Below are 12,713 nucleotides of genomic sequence, written 5' to 3'. Positions count from 1 at the left end.
CCTTCCAAGTGGAAGGCTGAGATGCAATCCAAACAACTATATATAGGAAGGAAGATCCACATTGAAGGGGGGATTAAAGAAATAGGGAGTTAGAGAGAGAAAGTGAACATTGTAAAATCGAGAGGCGTTTTCCTAAAGAACAAGTGTTTCTTGACTAGCCCAAGGAATGACTTAAATAAGAATCTCTCTTTTCCTACCATAAATCTTCTCATGTATTGTTGTCTTTATTGATCATCTTTCTTTAATTACCCCTATGTAGCTGCCAGGGATGAAAGTGTTGACATTGACCACCCACCTCTACAATTTAGTTGTATAGGGCTTCCATCTTAAGGCAGTCTCATTTGGGTTGGGCTTGGTTTCAAGCTTTGCCCCTTATATATATTACTTTCTTTTTTGTATTGAAATTTTCATTTACCCATATTATGAGTCAATTCGCTAGTAGTAGAATATAGGGAGAATTAAATTTTTCAATCATGATAGTTAAAAATGAATGAGAAAAATAGAGTATTTCCATCATTCATAAAACTTCAAATTGTAGCCTTCTATTTTAATGTTATCTTTAATCCCAAACCAATCTATCTCTTTTGAAGTATACAAAGTTTGATCATATTTCTTTTCTTGAATACATTGCTTATCTCAATATATTTATAAATATATACCGAATCAAAACATATCCATATGAAGATGCTTTGCAAACAAATAAAATGGCATATCAATCATCACTTAACAATGATTAATTGGACTGATTAAGAAAACAATTTGTTGTTGATAATCTATTGAGATTATTTTCTTTACAGAAACTACAAATTCGTCCATCCAATAAGATTATTAAATAAACAATTATTAGCAAAATCTCATAATTAAGTTTCTATATGTATCCTTATATAATAATAATAATAATATTACAATTGGAAAAGCTATGTGTTGTCACTCATCTAATTATTTTGGTTTGACTAACCTTTGCTTTTGTCTAAATAAGTGGCACTATAAAGTACTTCTAATACACCTATTAAGAGTACCTTCTCTCAAAAATTACAAATTTATCTACCCAAAAGGATTAAAGTATAAACAAAACTTAGTAAAGTCTCATAGTTGAATATCCAAATGGATCACTAAAAAAATCAAACCCTAACTTACAAAACAACTAAGTATTAACCCAAATCAAGTCAAACTAATTGGATTAAGAAAAAGAATAGGTGATCAGGAAATACCGAAAGACCTAAATTTGCATATAATCGATACAAATTTTCCAAAAAGAGAAACAAATGTGATGTGACAATTAAATCAACAATATAATAACAAAAAGAACCATTAGTGAAAAAAAAAAGTGTAGTTGAAACAAAAAAAAAATCCACAAAAAAAAAAAAATTGGAGAGAAACCAAGAATATTGACTATTTTTGTCGTGAACAACTTGGAAGGAATACGAGAGAAAGCTGGAAATGAAGTAATAAGAAATTTATATGAAAAATGACATGGAAGAGGAAGGGTGGAGTAGATGAAAGGTTTAACAAAATGAAACGGTAGAATTTAAGAAGATATAAAAGAGAAAATCTAAAAATCTATAAAGGGAATCAAATTAAGAATTAAAGAAGACAATGATTTGAGGAGATGAATGGTTGAATTAAAAAGCCAGGAGTTGAAGATGATGAAATGTTGAATAAAGTAAAAAATTACAAAAAAAGAAGAGAAAAGAAAGGATTCTAGTGATGTAACACAAAAATTTATTGCAAACTTCCATTATTATATTATAAAATATAATATAAATAGATATGTATAGACATTGTTTTTGGTTTTTGATTCTTTGTTGATTTTATTGTGTGTATATATATATATATATATATATATAGAGAGAGAGAGAGAGAGAGAGAGAGAGAGAGAGAGAGAGAGAGAGAGAGAGAGGGGGTAAAGAAAAAGTCATATGTAAAGTTAAAACAGCTAAAAATATATGTTTAAAGTCAATATATATATATATATATATATATTGGGTCAATCTATTTATATATTTAATATTATAAAAAATTAGAAATAAAAAATAACTAAGAAAAAAATAATCATGTGGCCAATGACGTGATAGATGAGTTGGAGCAACATAAGTTTAACAACATTAAATGCTACTAGCCTTATCACACACGTTTCGTGCGTTTTATTTTGAAAATCTAATTTATAAGTTAATAAAGTAATTTGAAAATAGCAGGAGAGTTGCTCTATTTTTTAGGCAATGTTTTAGTGGAAGTTAAAGTAGTATTTTTACTTAATTGTCCTTTAATTTTGTCTCTACTTAAACATAGGGATGTAGAGACATTTTTGAAACAAAAAAATGAGGAATCCAAATAAGGAAAACCCCTAAATAATAGTATAGATACTTCAGTTTTTATTTTTTTATTTTATATATATATATATATATATATATATATATTCGGATGTTGCAACTTTCATATAAACCCTCTATCGTAGGAGAAGCATTTTCGCTGTTGTAGTGAGAGACGAGAGTGTCGAAGCAAAACACAACCATTTCACGGTTAGCCGCCACCATTTTTTTCTTTTCTTTAAGAAACATCAAACAAAAAAACAAAAACAAAAAAAAACGTTTTTTGTTTTTGTTTTGTTAAATTAATGTAAAAATTGATGTTTTTTCAGGTTAAAAAACGATCAGAACATATAAGGTTTTTGTTTGTTGAGTTTGGTTTTGTTTTTGGTCTTCGCTGGTTTGTATTTAATGGGAAATAAAATGAAAAAAAGAGAGTCTGAGAAAGATTAATAAAGATGGTTCTTCAAATAATTGAGGATCATGGAAGAGAGAGAAAATCATAACTCATAACACAACACAACACAAACACTTCAAAACACTAAAACTAAACACAAACACAAAGCAAAGCTTTCCGCTTTCCACTCTTCACAAAACTCACTCTTTCTCACGTGATTGCTATTGCTATGTCTTTTTTTAGTGTTTCTACACAACCATACGACATCTTTCTGCAAATTAAATAGTTAATTTTTTTTTCCTCTTTAAATAAATATAATAAGTGCGTGTTTCGTATTGACTTAAAAAGTTATTTTTTATTATTATTTAGCTTATTTTTGTTATTATTTTTACTACTATTTAGTTTATTTTTTTTACTATTTATGAATATTATTGCACTTTTTGATATTCTTTATGGATCCTATTATACTATTTTAGTTACCTTTGAACTTTATTTATAATATTTTTAACAAAAAATTTTTAGTTTTAGCTAAATAAGTGTTATGAACAAACGCTAGCTAAAATAGTAACTACTTTTTTTTCCTATAATAATCATCACTTTTACATTATTTGCCTAACTTTCATTTCTTTTCTCTTGTTTTTTCTTTGGGAATTCCGGTACAGGAAATATAAATGAAAAAATAAAGTCCATGTTAAAATAAAAATTTCTTCCATTTCAAGGTTAAGATTAGATTTCTTAGATTTGAGTGTATAATGGGACAATGAATACACATTTAGATTTGTAATGGGTTTTGATATTTACACATCTACAATTTCACCTCTCTTTTTTTTTTTTTTTTTTTTTTTTTTTTTTTTTTTTTTTTTACATCATTTTTTATGTGTTAAAATATGAACATTCTCGCATCAATTATAGATATATGTGTAAAATAATTGATGTAAATTAATGTGAATGAATATTTAACCATCTATAATATCTAACGTCTAATACGAACCATAAAAATGCTAAAGGTCTTGTAGCTGAATTGATACCTCCCCATTTACAAAGTGCTTGTGGATCTAGAGGGAAAATGGTTCGAGTTGCAGGGTTAGCAACATATTGTATTTATTTATCCAAAAAAAAAAAAATACGAACCATAAAATGGATACATGATAAGGAATCAAAAACCAAAGAGCAGAATGCAGTCACTGATTCAATACTTTAAAAAACAATTTCTTTTAAGTACTAATTTTGTTTGAAAAAGAAAAAGAAAAAAACAGAAACGAAATGAAAGTCACTATTTTTTTTTTATATATAAATATAATGCGTATCTTCGGGTCCCACCCGAGGTTCTGGAGTACCGATCGATCAAGTCTACAATAATGTTTCTTTCGCCGATCTTCTTTATTTATTTAATATTAGTTTTTGACCGATGGTCTTCTTTGATTTGATTTGCTTTGCTTAATTTTCTGCTTTCATGGCCCTAACAACCCATTTTGATGATATACGTAAATCATTTTACACATTCAATTTACCTTCAAACCATTTCCACTCTCCTCAGAAAATTTCTCTCCTCACTCACTCTCGTGCTTGCAAGTTGCCGGTGGTGGCTGGGTTTACGGTGGTGATTGTGGTGGTTGGGTTTTCTGAAAATAGGTTTTACATGCAATACCAAACACTGCAAATACTTTTCCGGCAAATTTAGGCAAGAAAACCAAACACATTGCCATACAACAATGCAAGCTAAGATCACTACTTTCTTCAAAAACCCAATTTCTACTTCTATAGCACCCAAGTCTCCAGACCCACCTCCCATTTTTGACGAACTCACCATCTGGGAGAACAAACAGCACCAATTCTTCAACACCTACTCACGCAGAGCTCAAAACCCAGATAGGTAAAGCTCTTTGTTTATGGGTTTTGAATGATCTTATAACTTAGGCTCTTCATTTTTGCTTCTATTTAGCTTTAATACACTGTTTTGTTATCTGGGAATCTAAACAATAATCAATTAAAAGTTATACATTTAGGTGTTTCAACTTGTTTGCATACATGGGTTTTGAAGAATAATGATGAATTTGATATATTCATTGGCTTTAATACACTGTTTTGTTATCTGGGAATCTAAACAATAACCAATTAAGTTAAACATTTGGGTGTATCAACTTGTTTGCATTCATGGGTTTTGAAAAATAATGATGAATTTTATATATTCATTGGCTTTAATACACTGTTTTGTTATCTGGGAATCTAAATAAATCAATTAAGTTCAACATTTGGGTGTTTCAACTTGTTTGCATGCATGGGTCTTGAAGAATAATGATGAATTTTATATATTCATTGGCTTTAATACACTGTTTTGTTATCTGGGAATCTAAACAATAATCAATTAAAAGTTATACATTTAGGTGTTTCAACTTGTTTGCATACATGGGTTTTGAAGAATAATGATGAATTTGATATATTCATTGGCTTTAATACACTGTTTTGTTATCTGGGAATCTAAATAATAATCAAATAAGTTATACATTTGGGTGTATCAACTTGTTTGCATTCATGGGTTTTGAAAAATAATGATGAATTTTATATATTCATTGGCTTTAATAAACTGTTTTGTTATCTGGGAATCTAAATAAATCAATTAAGTTCAACATTTGGGTTTTTCAACTTGTTTCCATGCATGGGTCTTGAAGAATAATGATGAATTTTATATATTCATTGGCTTTAATACACTGTTTTGTTATCTGGGAATCTAAACAATAATCAATTAAGTTAAACATTTGGGTGTTTCAACTTGTTTGCACACATGGGTTTTGAAGAATAATGATGAATTTATATATTCTATGACACTTTTTTGGGTGTACAGTAACAAAGGGTCAATCGGTGACATACTAGTGAAGAAACCCAATTCAGATAATTTGTGTTCAATAGTGAAATCGAAGAGTTCTGAAAGAGCAATTAAGACGAACAAGAAGAGAACTTATGCACAGTTGCATTTGGATTTGGGTCAGTCTGATTTTAATTTACACACATGTTCAACATGTGGGGTCAAGTATGCTCCTGGAGAGGAAGAGGATGAGAAGGCTCACAAGGGATTTCATAGAGACTATACCCTTGGGATTCCATTCAAGGTATATTACATTAAGAACTATGTGATTCGCTGTTTGATTTTAAGTCTAGTGACAAAAAAATTCATGATATTTCCACAACTGTTGATGTGACATTTTATAATTGGTTTACAATAAAAGTATTATCAATGATGGGTCGATGTGAAAATAGTGTTACACCAATCATAATTTGCTACCTTGGCAAGTTGTGGGAAAAAAGTTTTGAAATTTTTCTCTCTAGCACTGCTATTTTTTAGTGATTTATTTTTTATATTGCTAACTTGGAGTTTTTTATTTTTTATTTTTTTTATAGGGTTGGTGCAGTGAAAGGGTTGTCCCTATGCCTTCAATTGAAGGTGGTCGAATCGTTTTGGTGTTAGATTGTGATCCTGCTGCACATAGGAGCAAGGTTTGTGTTTAATTTGTGATTTCTTTGAAATTAATGAATAAGATGGTTTGTAATTGTTAGCTTATGCCTACACTAATGAGTTTTGGCTTAAATGGAACTTTTTCTTCCCGTAAGAATATGTAGAGGGTGAGGTTGCTGATTTAGAATCCATTAGATGCATGTGTAATTTACCAATAAAAAAGAAAATTTGTTAGTTTATATTAATTGGTATGTAAATGGGACTTGTGAGTTAATGCTTTGCGGTAATAAATTGGGACAATATTGTACTGGCAGGTGGAGGAAGTGGTAAAAATGATGGAGATTGATCTTGGAAGTGGATGGATTTTCCATAAGAGTTGTAAGGTATCGGCATTATCTTTTACTTGATAGTTTCATAAGGTTTCATTTCCTCTTATAATGAAAGAAATTGCTAGAGGAATCTTTCACTGTTATTGATTTGTTTGTTAAATTTTACTTGATTCCACTCAGATTTCAATAATTCCAGAATAGAACATCAATTTTATGAATTCACGTTCAACAAACTACAACTTCTATGATGATTGCTTTATGGTTCCTTCCAGTTCTGTCTGCATAAGTTTCTCATCCTTGAATTCTCTCTCATACATACATGTGTGTGGATTTTGAACTGAACTTTATTATCTTCTTTGTGTGTTGAGTGTGTGTGTGTTTAGTTTTGCCTTCTTAGAAACAGAAAAACAATAATCTAGACTCAAAAGTATATGGAAATGATAGTTCCCCAGCATCTTCTCCTAAAATTCTTCCTACTGATGGAGGAAATCTGTTTTCCCATGACCGAAATTATCCATAACAATACCCAATTCTAACACAGCAAAGCTACTCTATTTGCTTCCCGATGAGTATGATTAATTCTAACTTCCTGGCAGTCATCTGATGAATTAATAATATCTTGGATCAGCATCCATTTTCTTCAAGGCATGACAGACTTTCAAATAACACAATTGGTGACCACTTTTGAGTTGTCTTCTATTTGGATGTACCTAATTCCATCTTGCAATTGATTGGGCCAAACCTCCCCTTAAAGCCCCACTCTGCCGCTGTAATAGATGAACCTCCTTATGGTCTAGTTGCACCAGATAGAGGGTTCTGGTATGCTATCTGTAGATTTTAGAGTCATTTGCTATATTTTCTAATTTTTTTGGAAGAACAGTGCTTGAATCAGGGGTCATGCCTCTTTTGTATAAGATAGTGCATTGAGGTGTTGACTTGCTGTTCTTTGCTTTGTTTCTCATGTTGGCAGGTGTATCTGTTTATTTCCTCCCAGAGGATTGTAGGTTGCCTACTTGCAGAACCAATAAAACAAGCATTCAAAGTTTGCTCATGCTCATCGAATGGGGGATCTGAGGGCACTTCTGCCAAGGAAGTGGCAAGACAAAGTTCAACCTCCCTCCAATTTGGGGATATCAGTTTTAAAAGGGAAGTCAAGAAAAGAACCCGTTCTGTTAATAGTTCTGAGGTTTTGGATGGGAATCTCAATGGAGCAATCATTTGTGAAAACGAAGGGGTACCTGCTGTCTGTGGCATTAGAGCTATTTGGGTCACTCCCTCTAACAGAAGAAAGCACATAGCTAGCCAATTACTGGATGCTGTGAGGTAAGGTTTTTTATAATTTGAGTCATTTGACACACTTCATCTCTAAGTGTTCTATTTCACTGGGGTTTTTGATAAAGTAACTGAATTATATATGGCATCTTCAAGTATTTCTATCACATACAGCCAAATCATGTCAGCTAAATGAAGATCAAGACTTGTTTAAACCTTGGATATCTTAATAACAAATATGAATGTGTATCACTTGTTTCTTGAAATGGAGTGGAACATTTCACAATAATTTTTTTCTTCAATGCAAATATGAAACCTTTTTGCAGCCCTTGGAAGTAAACTGAACTGATTGCTTTTTCTTAATCAGTTGCCAATGTGTTTTGGTCTTATTTTGGCTGTTCTCTTATTTTATGCTAATTGCAGGATGAGTTTCTGCATGGGTTCTGTTCTTGAACTCTCTCAACTGGCACTCTCTCAGCCAACCTCAGCTGGAAAGGCACTGGCATCCAATTATTTTAGCACTGGATCTTTCTTGGTGTACAAAACCAACAGTCTAAACTCACAGATGGTTAATTAAAAATTTCTAGACTAAGCATCTCCTGATGAAGTTGTTTACTTCAATGGAAGCTTTGCAAAACCTTTTTTTGCTTTTGCATTAATTTTTAGGGAAACTATTGCTAATATTTGATGGAAGTATTTACCACCTCTGTTCAGCTGAGTCATGCAGATGCATATCTGCTGTGTTATTAATTGTTTGTATCATAAGACTAAATTAGACAATCAGTGGGACTAATTTTGCATGTATAAAGTTTTATAATTTCCATAATCTGGTTAGAAAGAGATTGTATCATGTTCTAGTTCAGTTTTGGGGTGAGAAAGATTGTAAAATTGTAGTACCCCTAGCATTTCCATGTGAGAAAAGTGAGCGTTTGTAGATTGCTGGATTTACATGGTTTCATTTCATCTCTCAAGTTAAATTCCCTGAGCAATAACCAAAAGAAAAGTTGATTTTTTGTTCATGATGAACCGGCCTTTGTATGCATGCAATTTTCTTTTTGGGGTGGGGCTCTCTTTGGGGGGGGGGGGGGGGGGGGGGGTGGGGGGAGTAAAAGATATCTGTAACTCTCTAAGGTAACCCAAATGAGAGGGGAAATAAATATGAAAGAGAAAAATAAAGCAGATAGGACCATTTTTTTAGAAAAACAATAATTATTTGCACACTATTGTGCACACTCTGTAGTGTAAGTGTGGACATCCTTAAAAAAATGTGGATATCTTTTCAGAACAACAATATTTGTGTTTTAAGACCTAAAGAGAGGCCTAATAAATTTTCCTTAATAGTAATAAATTAAACTATTACTGTCAGCACAAGTTAGCTCTACCAAACTTGATTATACTTCTTTTAGGTGAATTGGTGTTTGTTTACTATTTCTTCGCTTGACCACCAATAATGGTTTGACTCTATCTCTGACTTCAAATGGGAAGTCATAACTCCTACGTTAATTACAGCCGCGAACCTAGCTATTTTGGCTTCTTAGTGTTATATATAATATCCCTTTAACCAAAAAAAAAAAAAAAACTCCTACGTTAATAGCTGATGTGCCAATATATCCAACTTAAAAATTAAGAAAAATATTGTGTAAAGAAAGTTTTTCATGTTTTTTAATGATTGATAGTATCATAAAAAATAAATTAAAAGAAAACTATCTTTAGTCAACAGAAAAAGTATGGTTTATTTTTAAAGAATATTTTTTACTTTTTTTTTTTTTTGGAAGATAACTATATCACAATAAGCTAAAAAAGGGAAATTAGGAGATTGTTTTTCAACTCATTTAAGGTTTTGCGATCAAACATAGGAAAATGAGATAGTTTTATAGAAAATACTCTTTGGAAAATGACTTATTTTATAGAAAACATTATCGTCGAAACAAATAGAGCGGTAGTCCAAAGATGCATGATGCTGAAATATTTCTATCATAATTTGAGTTATATTACAGGACTCTGGCTTATTAGTACCAGATGCACATTAGAAATGAGTAATTTAGTAATCACACCTCATCACACACCATTTTGTGTAATTCGAGAAAGTATCTCGTGTATCATATGATGCATATTTACTCTCACACTGTGTGAGTTTTATATATTTGTCAATTCACACATTGTGATATGGAGGATTTACATACATATATTCAATATATAAGATAAAAATTGTTGTAACTCGACCTCAAAATCATGGGATAATTGATTAAGTCCTAGTTTTTTTAGTCTTGGATAGAGCCACTGAATGTTTGGAACCCTGTTCCGGCTACTCTCAGAGAGAGAGAGAGAGAGAGATGCGACAACCTTAGGAGCTGTTTGGTTTTTAAAAAACTATCACTCATCACTCTTCACTTAATTTTTGTCACTTAGTTCTAAGTGTCACAATTTATATGACATCCAATCATTGGGGTTGATTAATTCTATACCCAAGCCACTAGTCAGTGGACACCAACTAGAGACCAAAGAGAAACTTGCAATTATTGCCTAGCTAGCTTCCCTACAAAATGAGCATATAGGACTCCCAATTTCCAATCCTATGTCCCTATATGCTGGTCCTCTACCTGCTTTATGGAGATTCCCATGGCGTCTTACAGGCTAAAAGGTATAGAATTCAAGTGAAATTGACCGCAACCTGTATGTCACCATTTTTACCATAATTAGTTGTAAATTCATGTAATGCACAAGAATATTTTATTTTTAATAAAATATAATAGATAATTTATTTTTTAAAATATTCATAAAATCATATATCAGGATTAGTCATTTGTAACAAAGTGTTTTTTTTTTCATAAGAGAATTTCATTTTAGATGTTTTAAATTATTAATTAAAAAAGATCTTTGTTTGTATATCTCTTTACCAAAGGGTCCAAACCAAGAAGGGCAATAATCCAATAATTTTTTGTTAAATAAACAAAGTTTTATTGCTTTCTTTTCTTTTTTAAGTAATGAAATTTTGTGTTCTCTATAAATAAAAAATTATATATATTGTGAGAGGAGGAAGCCCGAAGAGAGGGAATCATCAAGTAGGATACACCTGAGATGTAACTAGGCCTAACTATTCACCAAACTAGGCTTAGAACAGTCAGGACAACTGTGTCAGGGAAATCGAGGAGGACAACCCGCCTAAGAAGCTCAAGGAACAGATACTTCTCGAAATACTAGAGATAAGCCACCAAGAACATAAGGTTGAAGGCTGAGGAGGATCGTAGTAACGTACAAGCAAAGGTAGGAGAAAACTTCCAGATAGAGCTTCCATCATCTCCACATTTAATGCACTATACCAACTCAGTTTGCCACATTAATGGCAGATTGACCCCTCAATAGTGCTCCCACAGCTTCTAGCCTACTCTACCTCTACCAGCAAGGCAGTAATGGGACAAGTATCTAGAGAAAGATCAACAGCCTTCCAAGCAGAAGGCTGAGATGCAATCCAAACAATTATATATAGGAAGGAAGATCTACCCTGAAGGGGGGGGGGGGGGATAAGAGAAAGAGGGAGTTAGAGAGAGAAAGTGACCATTGTAAAATTGAGAGGCGTTTTCCTGAAGAACAATTGTTCCTCGGCGAGCCCAAGGAAGGACTCAAATAAGAATCTCTCTTTTCCTACCATAAATCTTTTCATGTATTGCCGTCTTTATTGATCATCTTTCTTTAATTACCCCTATGTAGCTGCCAGGGATCAAAGTGTTGACCTTGACCACCCACCTCTACAATTTAGTTGTATGTGGCTTCCATCCTAAGCCAGTTTCATCTAGGTTGGGCTTGGTTTCAAGCTTTGTCCCTTATATATATATATATATATATATATATATATATTACTTTCTTTTTTGTATTAAAATTTTCATTTACCCATATTATGAGTCAATTTGCAAGTAATAGAATATAGGGAGAATTAAAATTTTCAATCATGATAGTTAGAAAGGAATGAGAAAAATAGAGTTTTTCCATCATTCATAAAACTTCAAATTGTAGCCTTCTATTTTAATGTTATCTTTAATCCCAAACCAATCTATCTCTTTTGAAGTATACAAAGTTTGATCATATTTCTTTTCTTGAATACATTGCTTATCTCAATACATTCATATATAAATATATATTGAATCAAAACATACCCATATGAAGATGCTTTGCAAACAAATAAAATGGTATATCAATCATCGCTTAACAATGATTAATTGGACTGATTAAGAAAATTATTTGTTGTTGATAATCTATTGTGATTATTTTCTTTGCAGAAACTACAAATTTGTCCATCCGATAAGATTATTAAATAAACAATTATTGGCAAAATCTCATATTTAAGTTTCTATATGTATCCTTATATAATAATAATAATAATAATAATAATATTAATAATATTAATATTACAATTGGAAAAGCTATGTGTCGTCACTCATCTAATTATTTTTGTTTGACTAATCTTTGCTTTTGTTTGAATAAGTGGCACTATAAAGTACTCCTAATACACCTGTTAAGAGTACCTTCCCTCAAAAATTACAAATTTATCTACCTAAAAGGATTAAAGTATAAACAAAACTTAGTAAAGTCTCATAGTTGAATATCCAAATGGATCACTAAAAAAATAAAATTCTAACTTACGAAACAACTAAGTATTAACCCAAATCAAATCAAACCAATGGGGTAAAGAAAAAGAATAGGTGATCGGGAATTAGAATACCAAAAGACCTAAATATGCATAAAATCGATACAAATTTGCCAAAAAGAAAAATAAATGTGATGTGACAATTAAATCAACAATATAATAACAAAAAGAACCATTAATGAAAAAAAAAAAGTGTAATTGAAACAATAATAAAAAAAAAAAAGGATAGACCAAGAATATTGACTATTTTTGTTGTGAACAACTTGGAGAGAGAGAGAGAGAGAGAGAGAGCTGGAAATGAAGTAATAAGAAATTT

At 31.3% G+C, this 12,713-nt stretch overlaps 1 protein-coding gene across 1 annotated transcript; it reads left to right on the top strand.

Annotated features, from left to right (window-relative positions):
- The first annotated feature begins 4,046 nt into the window (after positions 1-4,046).
- On the top strand, positions 4,047-8,617 carry LOC126722335 (protein CHROMOSOME TRANSMISSION FIDELITY 7-like). Its single transcript, XM_050425486.1, has 6 exons — positions 4,047-4,576; positions 5,546-5,810; positions 6,100-6,195; positions 6,469-6,537; positions 7,454-7,806; positions 8,179-8,617. Exons 1-6 carry the CDS (start codon positions 4,416-4,418, stop codon positions 8,330-8,332), a joined length of 1,098 nt encoding a protein of 365 aa, XP_050281443.1. The 5' UTR covers positions 4,047-4,415; the 3' UTR covers positions 8,333-8,617.
- Positions 8,618-12,713: the final 4,096 nt, after the last annotated feature.

Source organism: Quercus robur, chromosome 4 (genome assembly GCF_932294415.1).
Source record: "Quercus robur chromosome 4, dhQueRobu3.1, whole genome shotgun sequence".
In the NCBI taxonomy this organism is placed as follows: domain Eukaryota; kingdom Viridiplantae; phylum Streptophyta; class Magnoliopsida; order Fagales; family Fagaceae; genus Quercus; species Quercus robur.
The sequence above is the reverse complement of the archived record's forward strand: the minus strand, read 5'-3'. Positions and strand labels throughout refer to the sequence as shown.

Coding starts and splice junctions, on each gene's coding strand:
- LOC126722335 (XM_050425486.1), top strand. CDS start 4,416: ATGCAAGCTAAGATCACTACTTTCTTCAAAAACCCAATTTCTACTTCT. Junction 4,577..5,545: donor AGAGCTCAAAACCCAGATAG/GTAAAGCTCTTT, acceptor TTGGGTGTACAG/TAACAAAGGGTCAATCGGTG. Junction 6,196..6,468: donor CTGCTGCACATAGGAGCAAG/GTTTGTGTTTAA, acceptor TTGTACTGGCAG/GTGGAGGAAGTGGTAAAAAT.